The sequence below is a fragment of the Thunnus albacares genome, chromosome 15 (genome assembly GCF_914725855.1).
Source record: "Thunnus albacares chromosome 15, fThuAlb1.1, whole genome shotgun sequence".
Classification (NCBI taxonomy): domain Eukaryota; kingdom Metazoa; phylum Chordata; class Actinopteri; order Scombriformes; family Scombridae; genus Thunnus; species Thunnus albacares.
The window spans coordinates 11,263,298-11,285,205 of NC_058120.1; the positions used below are offsets into that span (position 1 = coordinate 11,263,298).

The window sequence follows — 21,908 nt, forward strand, 5'->3', positions numbered from 1 at the left end:
CTTCATTTTATTTAATTAATTTAAATATGAAAATGTCTGAAATCATTTCCTTTATATCAAGATATTATGACATGAATCAAGAAAATGTTTACACAAAGACATCTGTAGCCAAGGAAAACTACCAGTGGTATCTTTTATAGGCTGAAATCAACTGAAACGAAGCTTAACTTCGCTCGTTTGACAGCAGGCTGCCAATTTATCATCGCCACTAATTACCTCCAGCTGTGACTGAGCGGTGGTTTTACGCGCAGATTGATAAGGAAAGATAGAAGGACAGCAGCAGTCTGTTGCGATGAAAACAAAGTGGCATCTCTATATTTCGTGGAGTGTTTTATCACTTGCCCTCCTTAGCTGCGCAGCGGACATTTATGAATCTACATCTGCTCTTAGAAACAAAAAGATCATCAAACTTGGCACTCCGAAATCCAAACCTGACGCAATCAAACTGTCAACAACAGGCGAGAGAAAGTCCAGCCAGAGGTTATCTAGCAGCACCTCTCCATTGTCTCAACTCAGCTTCCAAACGTCACCTGTAACGCCTCGATCCGTGCGTTCAGGAAAGCTTGATGCAAAGATCCAGTCGGACTTTGCTTCCCTTCCAGACGTTTCTGTGACCTGCTCCACATCTGACTTTGTCGTGCGGGTCAAACCAGCTTTCTACGGGCTGGGCGCAGATGCTGCGGAGTTGAAATTAGGCAGCACCTGTAAAAGCAACGGAGTTCTCAGACCATACGGCGACCTGCTCTTCACATATCCTCTGACAGCGTGCGATTCCCAGCGTGAGGTATTGTGTCCATGAGTGTTATTTGTTCCCAGAGTATACCTGCTTCTTCCATTTTTAAATTTCAATTTCTCACCCCTCTTGACAGCTGACCCACGGTTATCTGGTCTACAAACTCTTGCTCCATTATGAGCCCTCGCCAAAACGATTCCCAAGCAGAGCGCATCGAGTTGATGTCGGGATTGAATGCCGTTATCAAAGGTTGGGTTTGTTTATTAGCCATGTTCAACATCTTGTGTGCTTTAAGGCTTGGCCCACTACTTAAAACCTCCACCTTGCTCAGGAACCATCATGTGTACCAACTGGCTGTGCAGCCTACCTGGCAAACTGCTGTTGTGCGTAAAAGGCTGAAAGGACGTCCCAATGACTTCCAGATTGAATTGATGAATGGTATGCGTAAAGAGACGTGGATTGTGGAGTTTTAAAGCTATTGCATTATTTATAGCAAATTCAGCATATTAAATTTTTGTCAAATGTCAATCAAGTGGCTCCATATGATGCCCCTATTTAATGAACTCTTAGATTCATGGAGCAGACCAGTCAAGTCTCAGGTGTACCAGCTTGGGCAGACAGTTAACTTCCAAGTGTCTGCTCCTCAACTTCCCACTGGTGGAAAACTGTACATCAGTAGCTGCTATGCCGCACCATCCAGTGGCTCTAAATCATCCCTCAAGTACACAATCATTGACAATTTTGGGTATGTATTGTGGACAAATTTATTGGTTTTGCCCTTGATGTTCTGACTTGCAATCAGCTGAGATCAGTGTGATCTTGTTGCCATCCATAGCTGTATGCTGGACAGCAAGAGGGACCCGGGGGCCTCTCAGTTCATCTCTCGCACAGACAAAACTGTGAGATTCTCCATGAAGGCCTTCCAGTTCATCTCTGACCCTGACACTGAGGTGAGTGTCGAGTAGCTATAGGATTCTCTGAATTCACACAATTTCAACTGTGGCTTAATCATGTCTCCATTTTTAGGTTGACCTTCACTGCAAATTATTTGCAACATCAGGGAAGGTGGGTCCTGCACAAAAGTCATGCACCTATAGAGGGAACAGGTGAGTCTTGACACTAAATTTACATACCAGGACTATAAGCAGAATATGACCAGACTGAGCATATTTCTACATCTGTCATGATACTAGGTGGGAGGCCCTAGCTGGTGACAACTCTATATGTGAATGCTGTGACTCACAATGCGTGACCTCTAAGCCCCGGAGAGCCATGATGGAAGGTCTATGAATTTCTTTTTTAGCCTTTATTACATTTTTATTTATGTACCCATTCCTACTCAGATTGGAGGTTTAGTGGTTTTAACTTAAGACTACAAGTGTCATATTTTTAGTAGCCAAAAAATGAGTTGCATCAATGCAAAGTGATTCAAAATCTTCTTATCACTAAAAATTACATCTGACATTAATTTTTCCAAGGCTCTGCCAGCAGTGGGTCATTGTTGGTCTCTGATCAGCCACACACAGCAGAAGATGGCTTTTTCCCAGTCAGTCCCTCCTTGGTCAGCATGAGAAGAGAGGGCAAGACCACAAGTCATGAGAACCTGTGGGAAAATGCAGATGTACTCGCGTATGACGACGGTGAAGAAGAACAAGGCTACATGGAGGAAGAAGAGGAGCTTAAAGATGAAGAAGAAAGCAGAGGAAGGCTTATCCTTGGAATGATGACAGAACCTGAACTAGAGAAATCTGTTTTCAGGGAGAGAGTCTTAGTGGAGGAAAGGAAAAAGTCTGAAGAGAAGGATTCAAGGGTGTTCAGAGAGGATGGGTCAGGGTATGAAGTAGAAGAGGATTTTTTAGAGAGTGGAGAGGAGGAAAGATTTGAGGGAGAGGAAGATAAGCAATTGGTCCACCTGAGTCATCAGAAGGAAGATGTAGTGTTGCATAATTGGGCACAGTTGGAGCAAATGTTACGATCACATGTCGGCTTACAGAGAGAGGTACAGCCACTGAACTCTGAAGGTGAGGGAGAGCGCAAGAAGTACACAGGTAGAAGTGAAGAGGTTGAGAACACGAGAGCCTCTGAGGTAGAGAAGACGAACGATGATGATCTGGCAGATGTTGTGGATGATGGGCAGCTGACCTGGTATTTCACATGGAGATAGTATTAGTTTAATGAATCAATACTGTTCTAACTCTTCATAACAGAAGGCTTTTGTGACTTATTTCAATAAAAAGAAACATGAAAATGCAGTCAATGGACTTTGTCATAACTTGAGAGCAAACTAAGTCTTTTCTAAATGTTTAATTGTATGAATTTTTCAAAGATTGCTAATAGTAGCTGACAATGATCAACTAGGCCAGATCAAAATTATTCCTGAGAATAACAATGTCAAAAACAGAAATATCAGTGACTCAAACTACATACTTTGTATCATACTGTGCCATACAGACTCATCTTAGAATAGAAGGCTGAAATAAGAATATGCTTGTAAACATGTCAGGAAAAATGCAACACTGGATAAAACCGACAAGAAATTTTTGACAACAGGATCTTGCTCAGCCACTGACCCAATTTCATCTCTCCATAGATCTTTATTCTTTTATAAATGATCATTTATTACATTACAGTCTCTGAAACCAGTTTGAAATATATTAAAGTCAAACAGAAATATCCCACTGTTTGAGCCATAACTACAAGTAAAGGCAAAGCCTCCACTATCAGTAACTAAAAGCAGCAGAGAACATGCTCCAAGATAATGATTTTAGTATAACTTGACATGTCTGCTCATTATTTCTGTGACAGTGATTTACATTAATCGTTGTGCACATAGAAAGCCTTGAATAATAAAGAATGATGTGGGATTTTCTAGAAAACAACATAAATTTGGATATGATTAACTGATTAATTATCAACTTTGCAAAGAAGACATCACTGTATGTCTGTAGAGACCCTCCTCTGAACGTAACAGGAAAAATAACTTAAGATAATTAATATTTTTTAACAAACATAAATGGTGCGGAAACTCCTTTGGGAAAATACAGAGCAGAACTCGACATTACTGTTGAATTTACAAATGTATGCTATATTTACAGATGAGCACCCAAAAGTCCCATTGTCAAGAGTACTGACTACAAGCTCTGATTCAGCAGGACATAAGTGGTACAATCATTGTTAGACACTAGAGGGCAGTATATTCCCATCTTTTGCAACAGCAAAAGCTCAGTGGACCGTCTGGCAAAGAAAATACACTGTATTTACTCTTAGTAAAATGTGTACTTGAGAAAATTAAGACCCACACCATTAACATCAGATTTAACTTTTCAAAATATTTTTGAAATAATCCAGTTCCTTGTCTCTCACACGAACACCAACTTGCAGCAAAGTCAATGTTACTGGAAGGTCCTTCCCAGGTCATCGTCTTCTTCAGTCTATATCATCATGTGTCTCCTCCTTCACCAGTACCTGCTGCTGTCCTGTTTGTTTTCTCTGAAGTATCTGTTTGGTAAGATAAGTTTGGAGAATATAGGCAGAGTTAGTTTGATGGAGTGCAGAGAGAACTGTACAATAAAAGAATGATTAGATTTTTCTAGGGATGGCATTGTCTGACAACAGGCTGCCACTTTGGTCCAGATTGAAATATCTCAATAATTATTAGATGGATTGCCATTTGGTGAGGTGGTCAAAATTTTAATTTGTGTAGTACTTAGTTTAGCAGGTGTTTGGTTATAAACCAAATTCCCATCAGCCTCAGATGTGTTTAGTGCCAATTAGCAAATGTTAGCATGCTAACACTCTAAACAAACATGGTGCACATGGTAAACATTACACCTGCTAAATGGCAATAAGCATGTTAACACTGAGCATGTTAGCATGCTGACATTAGCATTTAACTCAAAGAACTGCTGTGCCTAAGTACAGCCTCATAGAGCCACATGTGGCTCTTGACTCTTAGCCTTGTTCATGCTCTTGTTTAAACAAAACAAAACAAAACAAAAAAAAAACGAAGACATCACATCATTACCGTCTAAGTCTGATGTGTATTAATTGCAGTAGATTATTTCTCTTACCCCTGATGCTCTCTGGCTGTGCTTCCTGTCCTGCAGTTTGCTCTGTCCCTTCACTGGTCTCCGTCTCTTTGGCCTTTGTTTTGGGTTTCTTTGCGATGGGTGGTGGCATCTTGACTCCCTTTGTTACGGAGGAAACATCCAGGTTCTTCTCTGAGGTTTCCGTGGTCTCCACTGTAGGCTTGGTCTCTATTGCCACCTTGTTGTTGCTCTTAGAGAAGATAAAGCTCGCTGTGCTGGAGGGGGACTTTTGGGAGCCTACTGGAGATGTAGGTGAGTGCAGGCTGAGGCGAGATGCAGGGCTATCTTTTGATCTGGCTGCTGTCCTCAGGCGGATGGCCTCCTGTAGGTTCATGGAAGGAGAGGTGGTCATGGCAGGAGGTGACTTTTTCGTAGGTGAGAGGACTGTGGTTGAAGATGCAGATGAGACCACAGCAGACTGGGACTTGGGCAGAGCTGGTTCTGAAGTGATTATGACAGGTGGAGAAGTGGATGTGGGAGAGGTCATGATCAGAGATCTTCTGATGGGCTTCTGAGGAGCCTCACCACTGGCAGATGGACATGGCACCTGATTGCTGGGCTGCTGGGTCCTCATACTGACCTCAGCCTGGGCTGGCTCCGGAGCTTTGGGAGGCTCGGGGCTGCTATTAACAGACCGCAGCTTAACCATCTGAAGTAGGGAGGGGGTGACAATGGGAGTGGGTTCCTCTTGTACAGCAGGGACAGAGGGTGGCTCTGGGCTTTGGTTTTCTGTGCTTGCAGGACTAGGCTGGTGCTCAATGCTTGCAAGACCCTGCACAGGGAGAGGTGGAGGTAAAGGAATGTTTGCCTCTGGAGAAGGAGTGGTTTCAAGAGCTGGTGGGATGGAGGCTTCATGTGGTAGTGAAGGAGAGGCCTCCTGGGTTTCCAGACCATCAGTGTTCGAGGGTGCAACCTGAGATGGAGAGAGAAACTCTAAGGGAGGCGGAGGTGGAATACTTTGAGGGGGAGTGAGAATACTGGTACAGGAAACAGGGTTAGTTTCAGATTTGGATGGGATGCTGTCAAGTGGAACATCAATCTCTTGCTCTGTTGACTGGGGTTGTGACTGCAGGGGTGGCACAGGTTCAATGGGCGGTGGAGGTGAAATAGTTTGTGGTGGACAGAGTTTGCTAACAGGTGCTGCTTCTTCAGAAGATTGAGGTGCATTTTCTTGACAAGATGGAGGAGCAACCTCTTCAGTAGGTAGAACAGAGCACTCAATAACCGGAGGAGGAGAGACCTCTTTAACTAGTGGAGGAGATACCACATTAACCAATGTGGGGGAGACGCCTGTAACAGGAGGAGGAAGGACTTGAACCAGGGGAGGAGAGGACTCTTCAGGCATCACAGGAGAAACCTCTTTGGGTGGTGGTGGAGGAGAGACTTCTTTAGGTGGCAGAGGAGAAACCTCTTTAGGTGGCGGAGGAGAAAATTCTTGAGGTGGTGGAAGAATGACCTCTTTTGTTGTAGGAGGAGAGACTGCTTTAACTGGTGGAGGGGGAGCTGTATAGGGTGGCGGAGGAGGGATATCCAGGGATGAACTTGTCTTCAGTGTTTCAGCCTCTGTGGTCACTTTAACACCTTCTGTTTTCACAACTGAAACAACAGACCTAGTTTTGCAAGAGGAGTTAACCTGCTCAATGTTTGCTGTACCAGGAATTGACCTCTCTGGTGGCACCTGCACAGGTATAACTAACCTTTCCTCACAAAATAACGGGGGAGGTGGAATGGGGAAATCTATGTCATCATGCCCACTGAGACCCACTTGGTCCATTGCTGGAGGTGGTGGGGGCCAGGAGAACTCAGGGGATACAACAGCTTGTACTGTGTCAGAGGCAACCTCTGTGGTCTGTTGGGTGGGGGGCCGGGAAGGATGGTGCACCAGAGGAGAGGGAGTAGGAGAAATGCGTACTAATGAAATGGCAGGTAATGTATCCATATTAGTCTTTACTTCTGTTGCTTGTGTGGATGTCTTCTTCACGTCTTCTTCCTTCATAACTGCCATCCTCTCTTCACGTTTCTCTACAGCCTTAACTAACATGCCACTTAATATCTCACTTACTCTTACGGTCTCATCTTTTTCTGTCACTTTGCTACTTCCTTTCAAATCATTCTGCTCAACCAGTCTTTCATTGTTCTCTTTGTAAATCTCTGCATTCAAAGGCCCACTTTCTTGAACTTTCTTTGTCTCCAGTACATGCGGGGATCCATTCATATTCTCTACTGTTATAGTCCCATTCTTCTGCTTTCTTTCTCCCCCCAAGCTTTTCACAGAGCCTGCTGCAGATGCAGAGGGAGACTGCCTCTGTTGTCGCCTGTCCTTTGGGTTCTTCTTTATGATGGTGTAAGTGTTATCAGGGGCTGGAGGTCCCAGCAGCAACTCAAAGGTGCGCTTGTTGTGAGCCCATACCTCTGGGGGAGGAGGGGGAGGTGCATGAACTTTAGGTGGCGGAGGGATGTTAAAGAGTTCTCTCAAGGCCCTTACAGAGGGGCTGGCACTGGTAGTGTCGACTGAAGGATCATCAGTGGATTTTGTGTTTTCAGGGGCCTCTGGCTGTGTGAGAGGGGATGGAGCTGAACCAGCAGGAGTGGATCCAGGAAATAACCTTTGAAGCTTAGCTAAGATGCCTCTCTTGTGCCTCGGAGATGAGCTGTGGGTCTGCTTAGAAAGCTGTGGGGATGTGCCATCTTGACTTGAGTAGCCACTGGACGGGGAGATCATTTTGCTTAGCTTATTCTCCTGAAGTGGTTCCTGCTTCTCTTTTGTAGCATCTTTGGATTCCTCTACCTTTGCAGCCCCCTCCGTCTTCAATGCCTGCAGCTGGGATTTAAATGGACTGAATGACACAGAGCCTGTAGAGTCATCCAGAGAGCTGGTGTCAGCATTGTAGTCAGGGCTGTCTATGATCCTCAAAGACACAGGAGAAGATCCAGGTTTGTTTTTTTCATTTTCCTCACCTGAGGCTGAGATGTTACGAGGAGAAGATTCCCCTGAAATGATCCTAACCTCTGCCAGATCACGTGACCGTCGCTTCATCTTATTGTAAAGGGAATAGGAGCGGTTTGGAGGAGGAGGAGCCCGCTTTGGCTTCATGACAGAGTAACTACGCACAAAAGGCCCCTCTTTCTTAGTCTTGTCTCCCTTACTAATGAGCTTGCCGTTGGAGGTGCATTTTGAAGCCTTGCTGATGGAGGAGTGTATACTGACTTTGTCTTCCTTAGCAGAGGCATCTCCATCTTGTGACCTCTTCTGTCTGGGGGTGCTGCTGCTGGAGATGGTTGAGGAGTCGGATACCAAGGTCTCTGAGGACTCAGAGTTGCTCCAACAAGAGCTGTCGGACAGATGGGAGGCATTGTAGCGGGAGGCGGAGGTGATGTTGGAGGCTCTGGAGGAAGTAGTTCTGGAGGAAGAGGCTCTAGAGGAAGCACGGGAGGGAGCCGGGCTGGACAGCAGCAGGCTAGTTTTGCTGACAGTGCGGAGGCTGCTGCGGCTCCGCCCACGACTGATTTCCACCACCTCGATGGAGGGTGGCAACACAGCATTGGGAATGATTTTGGACATGTAGGCGGCCTGGGGAGACATTGACATGACGGGGCTGGGCGGCTCCTGCTGGAGGCTGTTGGCAGTAGTCATCCAGGGAACGGCCAGGGACCGAGGCCTCTGCCCACCTGACAAGTCAGGGCCAAAGCGATGCAGCAGGGCCAGGTCATCCCTATGACCAGCATGGGTGGCACAGAGCTGCTCATCTTGGTGTTTTCTGAGGGGCTGGATGACTTTCATGTCCTGAAGGCTGGCACTTGCTCCTTTTTGTGACTCTGTTGCCATCTGTGGCCCATCAGTGGTCGTGCTGTCGTCAGTCTCACCATTAAAAAGCTGTTCCTCTTCTAACTTTGAAGACAGTGTCCAGCCCGCTCTATCCAGCCCTGATGGAAGACAGGAGGACTAATTAACACAAGTTCAAATTAACAGTTAAAGGAATGGACTTGTAAAGAAACCATCCATCCATTGTCTACACCCATTTATCCTGTGTAGGGTCATTGGGATAAAACAATCACAATAAGACATTAATTTAATAACAAAAGACAATAACTTAACCTTGTTTGATACCATTATATTCCTGAATATAGAATGTTCCCCACTCACATCATTTCATCCACAGATTTCTTTTGTAAGTCATACACTCACAAAACATAAGCTACTTACCCAGCTCTCTCTGGACATGGTGTGGGATACCCCCAACAGTCTTCCTGTGTCGTCTTCTTGTCTTGGCCTTTTCTGACTTTCTCCCAGAGTTTAAAGGCCTGAATGTTGATCCTGGGCAAACAGAAGCAGGGGAGAAAAGAGGATATTAGCTACAAACACAATCCTTTGGTAAATCCTTAAAATGCCAAATTTAAACTAAATCCAACCTGTACGTCTCACACTTTAAATCAGTCATTTTTGTATGTACCTCACCATTTGTTGTATAATGACCAAGAGTGGACATAAACAGCATTTTGCTTGTGATGAAGTTACCTTGCCTGGTGAGTCCAGAGCGGGAGGATCTTGTGGACACAGATGACTGTACCGAGACAACCGAAGATGTGTCAGGAATGGTGCTGTCTGTCATAAACCCTTCACCATTGCCATCTGTTTGGACTGTGATTGTGGACTGGCAGAAGCAGAAATACAATTACCTGTTAATCTTTCTGGAGATAAAAAAACACTCCAACTGTGCATTTGCAGTGTGTGCAAAAAACAGCAATTCTGGGTGTGATGTGTCACTTACAATTGTGCTTTCATTATCTTGGTACACCACTCCATTATTGGTTTCTGCAAAGAGAGCAACATTTAACTCTGCAGATTTACAATGCCATTTAAAATTCTTAGTAGTGTTTATACCCTCTGGTACACACCCTCTTAAAAATAAGCAGACAGTTATCAACATGTTGGCATGGGACACCTCTAATTTAGTGCTGAACTGCAAGATTGCGTCACTAGTGTTTTGTACCTTCTTGCTGCATCATTTTCAATCCTTCCAGGGCCTCTGTGTGAAGGTCCTCCAGGTACTTTGGCCTGCTGGCCTCAATGAACACATTCTCCTGCAACGATGGGGGTGCCGGGGTCTTGTCATCATCATTTCTCTTTGGGGCGGCTTGAAGTAGAGAGAGGGGGGAGAGGGGATCAGCAGGGATCAACTCAAAGCTCTGGGTTACTGTAACAGTAGATAAGGAGGCCATATGGACAGATCAAGAGCATTCAGGTGTCTGCTGGACACATTTAAGCCCAGAAACAATAAATAATGTTGGAGAGTTAATACATGAAAGTGTGAGTGCATGATGATAAACAGAATATCCTTAAGACTGAATTCCAGTTGCACCCATGCAGGATTAAACTCTAGTGACTTTGACAATGACTTCCAAGAAGGGGTTATATCAAAAATCTAAAACTAGCAACGGTTGCTCAGTATTACAGGGGCCTATTATGTTGTTCCTTATTTTCAGTATTTATAATTTTCAGTATATATAATTTTACAATGTCAGATATTCATATTAAACCTGGCCAAAGTGTCAAATAATGAGGTAAACATATGTAGAAGTAATCCCAGTGAGCAAAAAGCACTTCAGACAGCTCTGAATGCTCGGTTTCCAATATTTTTTTTGCTTTCAGCTTGAGCCGACGTCAGCTCATAACAATTTTCTTTATGTGGTCATCTGCTCCACGCACAGTGCGCGAGTTCAGTGCTCCACTCCGCTAACATTATGGCATTTTTCCATTGTTTTGGGGGAAGTCATGCTGAGCCATGACTCGAGTCGAGCTGGCACACTGTGAATGTTTTTCCATTACACAGCACAGCAAAGTAAAATAAGTAGTTTACCTGTTGGAGGTGTGCTAGTTGCCTGCAGTGCTTCATCAAACATCATCATCACTGTGGCTGTTTCTGCTTGTACTATTCCTCCCTGCATTATTTCTGACTGACCCGCTGAACAAATAGCTCGAAATATCTCCATATCTTGTGTCGACCTTTTTTTAGTGTTGCTAATGAAGCTCTGCTAATTCAGTGAGGAACATGTTTAATTTCCTGTAAATTCTTCACAATGAAAGTCTCACACTGTTTATTTAAAAGCTTTTCATATGAAGCAATAAAGCAAGAAATGTTGGGTTTGCATCAACAGTAACTTAACATGACTCTGATACAGCTGCCCCTCAGCAGGCTTCCTGAAAGCTTGCCAATCAGAACAAAGTGGGCTCATCAGGAGGGGGGCCTTAAAGAGACAGGCACTAAAACTGCCTGTTTGAGACAGAGGCTGAACTGAGGGGCTGTATAAATGGCCAGTATAATATAAATAAGGAGCTTTTTGAACAGTGAATACTGCAAAGGTACTCTAGTGGAGTCCCAGAATAAAAATACAGAGCTGGAAATGAGCACAATAGGTTCCCTTTAATTAGACAGTGAGAAAGAAACTAAAATTGGTGTCACAACTGCTTGCACTCAAAATACCTGAAGTAACATGTCATAACCATGAGCACCAGCCAAAAAAAAAAAAATTGCTTTGAGATACAAATTGCATTCAGTCATGTGTGAAAACATGTGAAACATGACGAGAACCTGAATAACCTCTTGTTATGCCTTACTGTCATAAATAATCAAGTAAAGTTACTGGTTTCAATATTGCAGTGTTAGAACGTGCAAAACTCAGAAAGAATTATTGTAAATTTTGCATATTGGCTAAATTTTGAAAATACTTAATAACATCACATAAGAAATTCAATAAAACCTAACAAAATGCAATAAAAGATAACATTACAGTAACTTTATTTTTTGTGGCTGACTGACCACCTGGCATGTGATGCAACTCTGTAATGCATGTGGTGCCCTCACATTTCCAGGCCACAGTCTGGGATCATTGGGCTAACAACCTGCTAAGACACTTTTATGTAATGGTGACAGCTGCTCTACATTTAGCCACCTACTGTTCTCTACTGTCCACACTGTCGCTGTAAGACCATGCTGGAATTAGTCTTGACAGCCATGTGCTCAGTGATCGCTACTAATTATTACCACTGTCTCCTCTGTAACAGCATTAGAGCTGTTCTAGTATAGAAAATCCCAATAAGCAATTATCTATAAATATGCAATTCAAATTCTTTATTTTATTTTCCTGCATTTATTTATTTAGAGCAGGTATAATATGAATCACAGCACACTATATATCAGCAGAGTAAACACTACAAGTGGAAAGTGGTTTTTATGGTCAACACTTAAATTACTTTATTGCTCGTCTTAGGAGTGCCAGTTGATCCAGCCTGACCTGGTCACACTTTAATAGCAAAGAAATTTCAACAATCAGGACAGGAGCAATTAGTTTGAGTCATAAACCAATCAGATCTGTTGATTATCAGAAACTGCTGCTTTCACTCACCTTTCCTCTTGAAGACTGCTGGAAAGCAGTAGAAATTAGTACTGAGGTCATTAGTCAGAAGCACCACCATGACTTCTCTTATATCTCTTCAAGTAATCCAAAAGTGTACCAAAACTATGCTAAAGTTGTGTTAAATGAAGTTGAAGAAAGTCTTGTCAGATCTACAGGTACAGTTTGTTGTCCGTCAGTTAAAAAAACAACAACATCCTGGACAGTTGAAGACAAGATGATAATCTTGCTTGTTTTTTTGATGAAGTTGTTTTTGCCTGTTCAGGTCCATGCGGAGAGGAGAGGTTCTCAACAGCCAATACACAATCAGAGCTCAGACACTAATCCTCAGAAGCCTAATTCCTGCCATCCCTCTTGTTCCCCATCTGCAAACATGCTCGCCCCGGGATTGGTCAGTCAGCACACAGATCAAACTGAGATCATACATGTAAACACTGAGAAGAGAAAGCTGTAGTCAAGGATTTCAGGGCGACACGGGTGGCTCCCTCTTTCTTGAGCCACAGCTTGAGTTGTGTTCATAGCTACTATACTGCTTTGTCACCATAGAAATCTAACAAAGAAAATGTATTAACTACCCCACATTCATTCATTAAGAGACATCTAGTTTTATCATTTAGCCACAAGGGGGAGTAAGTGAATTGAACTAATTCATTCCTAAAACAAGATTAAAAACATGTTTAAAAGGAGGCCTGCAGCTCCACAGCACATGGTCACACATGTGAAATATGTTCCCTATTGTTTCCAGCAGCAGTACGTTAGAACAGCTATTATGCAGTAAGAATACAGATGACAACAGGAGATTAATTTCTCAGTTCATCAAGAACTGACATCTAGAAATGTATTTTCTAAACTGTAAAAGCATCAAACATTTATTAAACTTGTTCTTGAGTCAAATTTGTGATGTTGGGACAGATTCTTTGTGGTAATTACTTTGTCTTTTTTTCACTTTCTATTTAGGACACCTCAAACTCATCTGCAGTGAAAGGGCTTTGTTCACTTCCTGGTGTGCTGAGCAGACATGACATGGAATGTATGACATCTGAACAAATGGAAAACATTCCCATGGTGATCAAACTGAGTGACTCAAACAAAAGCAGTTTACAAAGAGAGGAGGAGAAATTAATCTCATGTGTTACCAGTACCTAGTAACACACAGAAATACTGTAGATCTCTCATTCAACAGAATTCACTACTAAAGTGGATACTTTAGCCTAAAGATATCGACAGAAAGTTGATATGTGTGTATAGGGTAAAATCAGTCTGGGACAACACTTACAGTATCTAGTTACCATGACTGAACACACTTTACTGGAGAGGCATGGAGTGGTGGATGGGACATGACTGCACGTTAATGAGGGGCTCAAATTATCACTGGTTCTGTGATCACATTGTAATTGTGTCCATATTAATCACTGACATATTAAAGACGCCATCTGTCACTGGTGGACTGCTGGCGGCATTAGCGGGCTGGAAGTGATTATGTATGAACCCCAAACTAATGTTTACATCTCGGATTTGGATAAACACACTAAATCTAATGGATGTGATACCGCGTGACCAGTTTATTCAAGTTGCCGACTCCATCCTCCAGAGAGGAAAAACAAAGTGTAAAAGAAAATCCGCTCAAGGAATTATGATTAAATTTTATCAGATGTCCTGTAAATAATAGTGACTTTAAAGGAGAACATTTTAAATGAGTAAACAGCTGTTGGCAAGTTTCATTTTGATAAAATATGGATTCTTGGAAATAAACAGAGACAGAAGGAAATATGTTACTACTGTAAACAGCCAAACTGACAGCTGTGAGGAGTGTTTATAATTTGCAACAATGGCAATACTTATTAACTTGAAGCTATGTCTACCCATTTCAGATGAGCGATACTGTTCCGTGATTCATTAAGATTTTTAAAAAATATGTTGAAAAAAGACACAGAAATTATTCAGGAGGTATCAGAGCAGAAATTTAAGCTTAACTGGCACATGATGAAGGGCAGTCACTAGTGTAAATATATTTACATGTACAGGAGTAGTAGATTGAGATCAGGGGTCTCAAACTATCTGCCTTGGAGCCAGATCACATGTTTGAATTTGTTGTTGGATCTAGCCAATTATGTTTTTCCCCCATTTAGATTTTTACTTTAGAGTAATTAATTTTCTAATAAGGCAGCAAATCAGAGCATCAGAGTACATATTTTGGCTTTTTATCTCATATTTGACATTTAGCAAGCTGTGACTAACTGTGCAACCAGTCTACATAAACACTGATTTTACCACAGCATGTCTTATACCAGAGCCAAGCCAGGACTGAAAAATATTTTCATTGTTTGGATTTTTCTTTTTTTTTTTTCCATTCAGTGAACTATTACATCTAGATTACATCTACTATAAAAATGTTATCTACATGAGGGTCTAAATGCAGTTTTCAAGCCATCATTCATTTATTTTTTTGTTGACCTAAAAGAGATTTTTTAAAAACTTTATTCCATCTATAGAAACACTGGCATGAGCCTACAAAATAGCAATGTATGTACATCAATTTTAATCGTAGTAAATTAACTCCCCTAAAAGCCCCAGATTCCCAGAAAAAATAACAAAATGACAAATGACATGATATCATTGTCCTCAGTTGTAGCTACAGCCCTGCCTGAGACCAAAATGCCTCTTTCTAAATCCAAAAGTTAGGTGACGAGCACACACAGTTTCAAACAGTTTTTTTTTTTCCTGAAGTTACTGTTCTCCAGCAACACAATCTCAAGTGGCATTACTCTACTAAACACAAAGGGCAGCATGCTGGTAACAAGGGAGACCCTTGCTTAAGATAGAGCACCATACACATACACATCAAAACAGACAACAAGGATGTGCAACTCTTCCTAGAACCACTTCATGGGAATCAAACAGATGCAAATACCCACCCGATTTGACTATTTGCCTGTTGAATAGGCATTATCATCACACATCTGTCCCAAATATATATGAAGCTATGTGATTTACTGACCAGAGGACCTGCCCGGACGTATTTTCCTCACAATTAACAATTAAGTACTTTTAATCTGATTAAACAAATGTGTTTACCATCCCCTTATACTCCCCAGTGTACTCTCAACTCAGTATTTAAAAATTCCAATTCTAAGAAAAACACTAATATTTTTTTAAAACTACAATTCCCTAGAGCTGCTTGATACAAATCAGCACCACAGTTGTAGTTCTTCCGGTTTGCAAAGTAGGGCTGTAAATAAAGAGTCGTAAAAAGATACACTCACCGGCCACTTTATTAGGAACACCTATGCAATCTAATGCAATAAAAATACAACAACGTAGTGCGTTATATTGAAAAGTGCTCCTATTATTTTGCCCCCCTCATGTATGTTAATGGAGTGGACAAAATATTAGGAACACCATTCATTATAATGCACCCAGGCACACCACCACCACCCAGTATGACCTCAATAATAAACATAAAGTAGAATTATCACCTTTCTGACAATGTAAACATAGCAACCACCATAGTAACGATAGAAAGCCTGAAAGAAACTCTGTAATAACTGACAAACTAAACATCATATACATTCATTGAACGAAGATTATGAAAATAAAACACACATTTCACGCTAGAAATGCTATCAAAATGCAATTTAATGCTGAAACTATCTTAAAATATTGCATTTTCCACTGAGAATAAAAGGAACGTCAGCCATTTTGTTTGTTTTTGCCGAGAAACTTGACAGTCATGTGACAGTACATGCCTGATAACAGGCCCTCTGCACCTACTGGGCTCCACCAACGTTGGCTCACTGAAATAAATGTGTGATAACAGCCTCCTGAACCTACTAGTAGATTTAGTAGGTTCCTACTAGCCCATATGTTTGGGACAGATGTGTGATGATAATGTCTATTCAATAGGTGGATAACAGTCAAATCAGGTGCAATACCCCACACACACCTCATGTCCCTGCCCTAACTTGCCCCTCTCTCTTGTTTTGCACCACCAGGCAGACAGCCATGCAGAAACATTCTCTCCAGCTCTGAGGGTGCTGTCTGCCAGGTGCTTAAGCCTCTCTAATCAGCACAAAACCAACTGAACACAGTGCAATGACAGTGGGAAAGAGCTGCAGGCTCACTATGACTCTGTGAGTTAAAGTACATGTACATGTACAGTCAACACAGTGTATCCTGGTTAATGGTGTGCTCCATTGACTATTTTCACACCCTTGGATTTCAATATATTAAACATAAACGTCACAGCTGGACAAAAGGAAGGAAGAGGTGTGTTGTGACAAGGACAACAATCCAGGCAACACATATACCTGCATCACCTGGCACCCCCAGCTACACTCCAATTCAGTCAGACAACACAATCTGTATGCCAGCAAACCAGCATATATCATATACCTCCAGAAATATCCCCAGGACACACACATATAAATGCATATTTATGGTTATTATATATATATATATCATATATACATCAACAGCCTTCATCTGTCACTTCACAGTTTAAAGGTCAGGAGTGAGGAAACTGGCCATATTGCCAGCTTCATAGCAATATGGCCTTTCTGGATAGGCTTAGCCATAAGCAACAAATCAAATCCCATCAAAAAACAGTGCAGGAGAAGGTAAAATATTCAGGCCTGCTAGTGCCTGTTTAATGTAAGCACAACTTTGCTACAGGCTTCTACTGTATGTTATTACAGACAACAAAACTTTGTTATGTGTGATCCCTTAACTGTGCATCTAACACTTGATGAAACCTTTAATTTGCCCAGTGTTTTAGTTTTGCGGGTATTTGGACATAAACCAAAGACATTTCCATCAACCTCAGCTATGTTAAGTGCTAATTAGCAAATGTTAGTATGCTAACATGTAAAACTAAAATGGTGAACATAGAAAACATACTTGCTAACCATCAGCATGTTAGCATTGTCATTGTCAGCTTTTTAGCATTACAGTAGCATTTAGCTCAAAGCACCTCTGTGCCATAGCACGTCTCACAGATATGTTAGTTGTTGTCTTGTTTAGCATTTATTCTACATCTTCTGAATAAATTAAATGGTAGATCACCACACTTTTGGGCACTAGAACAGCAGGTTGTGCAATGTAAAGTTGCTCTATTATATACAAAGGGAATGCAGCTTATCACTGCATGCTTCAGTCCTTGAATACAGAAAGAACAGTGTGTTCTGGGAGAGGAAAACTACATTAACAACCAGCACTGTGACCACCTTTGTTACTGAATCTTTCTGCACTAGTAGAGTACAAACTTATCTTTTGTAATAGTACCATGGATTTCTACTGTGAGTCTTATTTCCCCAAAACCAGCCTTGTTTGAGAGTACTGACTGGTGACTCACAAAACTTTCCAAGCACATATTTATCAGTCTCTCTGTAGACTTGCTACAATGTGTTGGCAAACATTTTCCTTTCGTGACAATAGTCTGTGCAGTTGGTGCGAAGCCACTGTAACATATCTGCATATCTTGACAGTGAAACAATGTATGAGTTCATAAGTAGTGACTGTTGCTGCTGGCTGTCCTGATAGGTTTGGTAACACTGACACCAAACATTAGAAGATTGCAAAGAATAAAAAGGAACTTGATGATATGAAACTCGAACACATTATTCAAATGGGACCAGAGGGCACACTGGCACTTAGTAAACCTCTCTTACCATATGAGTGACCTGAATATGATCTCCTCTGTCATTTGGGTGTGGTGACTCTTCACCTATTGAAACAAAATCCTCCTAAATGCCCATAAAACCCTGTTATTATAAACAAGTATTTGTGCAACTGTTTACTATACAGTCAAGTTTTAAACTATAAAAATTCCCACAATTTCGATTCTTACCCTCACAAAACACACATGTACCTGCATTTTTGTTATGTACATGCTTGTGAGAGTTTTCAGCCTGAATTTACCTTTTAGATATTTCACATTTAAAGTGACAAAGCTCTCAATCATTTCCCCAGTACCACAAAACTGTACCTCATCCTTTCTACACAAAGGCCCTCTAATTTGCCAAAAAAGCACAAGATAGAATCAACATTGTGCTTTTCATGTAAAGGCAAAATAATGAGAACATCTCTCAGAGGAATAATCCTCCCCATGGTGACAGTGTATGAAAGGCAGTTGATTACTTCCCGCCATGAAAAGAAGAAAGTGAAACTCTGTTTTTATTGTCGGGCTTCTCAAACCTGTTCTCCTGCCCTTCATTCTTATTGTGTCATCATCTCAACACAATGACAATAAGACATCTTGTGTCCCGCAAAAGCAATAAACTACAGTGTTACAAACATTATTCAAGGTAAATTTTAAACATTTTTTGCTGCAATATAATTCCAATTCATTGGATTCACTTGTTAAAGAAACAAAACTAAGGTAAAGAATACTTTTGGGCTCTATTTCAGAAATTTGTTATGGCTAGTTAAAAAAAAACTACATTTCCCATGAGCCCCAAAGCTCCTTTGTGAAGGATGCTGTAACTTGTGCCTCATCCCCTTCCATACTGGTGTGATTGTTTTCCTCTCACTTTCCTAAAGATGGCAAATGTGTTGTAAGTTATTTTTTATCTGCCGTCCCAAAGTGAAAAACTTAAGCTTTACTTGCCATAAAAAAACACACCTCCTTCCTTTTTATGCTATAATGCATTCTGCCTTTGGGCCTTAATCTAGCAGATTTGATACAAAAGAAACCTGGTGATGAACTAGATGATACCTGCATTAGTATCTAATCTGCAACTGTATCAAAACGTATGTGACAATGGTTTATCAGTGTCCACATGCAACACAAAGCCTCTTTAACTGACACAGATTTACACCACATGATATACAGACAGAAAATACAGTAAATCAGATAAAACAGATAAATACACTTAGGATTAACAATCCTGCGTGTCTATGACAAAGGAAGTCAAATGAAATGGCTCGTATGATCTGAACCTGGCATGCATGCCAAACACACACTCACGCATACAAAGGGCTCCCTATATCTAGCTTCCTCAAAGAAATATCTTTATAAAGCTCAGGAATGTGAGGAATCTCAAAGGGAGTGTTTTTCAAGCAAACAGGTGACCTTTCTAAAAGGGTACCTTGGTAGAACTGCATGACCTAATCCGTCTTCTCTTCACCTTATTTCCATTTAACCAAACTAAGGGAATTCCTCTTAAAGCCCATTATGAAGGTAAGAGGATCTGAAGGTTGCATAAGAAAGACCTGTCATCTAGTTTTACACAGGATCGAGTAAACTGACAGCACAGCGAGAATATAAATCACTGTCAGACAGGTACGGAAAGGCTCACATTAACTGCTAAAGGTATGAGACACATGAAACTAAATTAACATGTAAAGACAAATGACTTGTGTCTTTTTCGCTCATACTATCGCAATTATCAGAAGACAACAATGCAGAGTTAGTAGGACAGTGGGTTTACCACACTGAAAGGTCCAGAAGGCCAAAGTTTATCGCTACAAACCTGCTACTGTGCAGTTCTCCCTCTGGTCAAACTCCATAAGCCTTGTTTACAAAATTACTACAAAACAAGCAAAGAGCGAAGGTTAAGGTAAACCTACACAGAGTTTGGATGTTCAATCTGAAACATAATCCAGATGTCATCCCTAAATGAAAATGAAAAGACACCACATGAAGAGATTCAATTATCTGATGTGTTATTAGCAGGTTACTTTGTTTGGTTTATTATATGATTGAAGACCTATCACATCAGTCTGATCGCATACTTGTTTGGCTTGGTATTCTTTGATCAATTTCAGTACTACTACTGATACCAAAACAATACTTGTTTGAGTACCTTACTTTGATAATTATGAAAATGGGTTTTCTACAAAAGAGGCCAAAGTTTTAAAAATCAGCAAGAACTTGGCCTAAATGAAAATAGTCTAAAATTCAGTCTAAAATCAGGAACAATCTGATTGAAGATAGAAGTAATCAAGATTTGGAATCTGACCAGACATTCAGTACCAGCTTTTGGCACTTGACAGTTTTAAATAAAGTGCTATAGACACATTATAGTCATTGCATTTGTTTTCTGAGAACATGCATTTGTTCTAAAAAGTAGGGAATATTTGAAAACAGTATGTACTTTTGTTGAAGGAGGGATGTTAAATGGAGATTGAACCTTTTTACTTATTGATACATTAAGATGAAATTTTGTATTCTGTAAAAGAGCCCATTGGGAGATGAAGATCTGTTGAGATGAAGAGTATTTTGAAAAGATGGTTGTAAAATGGCATATTGATAAATATGCAATATAAATTTCTCATGTAAATTTTAGTATTTTAGTATTTTATAAAAAATATTTAAAAAATTTGAAGGTAGTATTAATCAACTCAATGACTACAAACCAATCTCCAAACTCCCCTTTCTTTCTAAAATCCTTGAACAAGTAGTTTTAACTGTTGTCCCACCTGGCTCAAAACTGCATTTTTGAAAAATACCAATCCGGTTTCAGAACACTTCACAGAACTGAATCTGCATTACTAAAAACAACTAATGACCTCCTTCTAGCTGCTGACTCAGATAACTGCTCCGTCCTCGTGCTCCTACACCTAACTGCAGCCTTTGACACAGTAGATCATTTGATTCTCGTTCACAGGTTAAACCAATGGACGGGAGTCTCTGGTTCTGCCTTAAACCGGTTCTCTTCATATTGGTCCAACAGATCTTTCAGCGTCTCTATTAGCAACTCGTCCTCTTCCTCTTCCCCCCATGTCCCCAAAACAACAAATCAATTAATTAAGACAGTAATTGGCAGATTAAGCAATAATGGAAATAATCATTAGGTGCAGCCCTACTTAGTATCTATGCTGATTTTAAGTCACATGACTGATAAACTATAGATTATATATCAGGAAACTGTAAACAACCACTGACACCACCCTGACGAAGGCACGTCAGCTGAAAACATTTGGAGAAGAGTTGTGTGATGTGTTTTAATTTTGATGGACTTTCATTGATGTTCTCACTAGCCTGCACCTCGCTGTGTGTGTGTGTTTCTCGAAGTCAGAACTTGTTACATTTCATTATTGAGGTTCGATACCAAGGCCTACATACTAGTCACATAAATGGAGGAGGAGGAACAGCAGGAACAGTGTGAGCGGAGGGGTCAGGAAAAACAGAACCCCTTGTTCCTCCTGCACTGTAACGGTCCTGGCATGGCTTTTAATTAACTGGCACTGTGCCTGCCATACCAGGCATTTAGCAGGCAGGAGGCCCCTCTGGCATCAATACAGATCATCATCAGGGGCTCAGCTGGAGGTATTCAATTTTCTGGGCAAGTGTGTTACACTGCACCATGTTCCGTTCCTGTAATAAACCTCCTCTGATTGCATTTTGGGAATTGCTGAGCTTCTTCCTAATCAGAGGAAGCGTCTGGCGAAGAGTTTGCTGTGCTTGTTGCCAGCACCAACAATCTGCATGTCATACACAACACGTTCACTGCTGAGAGCTCAATAGCAGCACGTTAATACCTGGCACATAAATCACATTTAATAGCCAACACTTCCTGCTTTATACTGATATATTTCTGTAACCTTAAGGCCTATTAAGGCAATTCATATTCCATTTACAAGAATATTCAATGCGGCTGCCATCACAACCTTTTGAAAAATCCAGAAATTTACACCTTGCAGTAATTCTAGTTGAGTGGACGTGTGAAAAAGTG

General features: G+C 41.2%; 2 protein-coding genes across 2 annotated transcripts in view; one reads left to right on the plus strand and one right to left on the minus strand.

Annotated features, from left to right (window-relative positions):
* The first annotated feature begins 216 nt into the window (after positions 1–216).
* On the plus strand, positions 217–2,985 carry si:ch211-67f13.7 (uncharacterized protein LOC565426 homolog). The gene is made up of 8 exons (XM_044373913.1): positions 217–784; positions 870–982; positions 1,065–1,171; positions 1,304–1,478; positions 1,569–1,683; positions 1,760–1,839; positions 1,927–2,015; positions 2,212–2,985. The coding sequence occupies exons 1-8, from the start codon at positions 293–295 to the stop codon at positions 2,895–2,897; spliced, it is 1,857 nt and encodes a 618-aa protein (XP_044229848.1). The 5' UTR covers positions 217–292; the 3' UTR covers positions 2,898–2,985.
* Positions 2,986–3,307: 322 nt separating this feature from the next.
* The window catches only part of si:dkey-157l19.2 (uncharacterized protein KIAA1522 homolog), a 29,278-nt gene continuing 10,677 nt past the window's right edge, over positions 3,308–21,908 (minus strand). The window contains exons 3-8 of the mRNA XM_044373912.1: positions 9,813–9,956; positions 9,591–9,634; positions 9,338–9,473; positions 9,026–9,136; positions 4,804–8,745; positions 3,308–4,231 (exon numbers count right to left, since the gene is read on the minus strand). Coding sequence (XP_044229847.1) covers positions 4,173–4,231; positions 4,804–8,745; positions 9,026–9,136; positions 9,338–9,473; positions 9,591–9,634; positions 9,813–9,956 — 4,436 coding nt within the window. The 3' untranslated portion in view covers positions 3,308–4,172. The remainder of the gene's footprint in view (positions 4,232–4,803; positions 8,746–9,025; positions 9,137–9,337; positions 9,474–9,590; positions 9,635–9,812; positions 9,957–21,908) is intronic.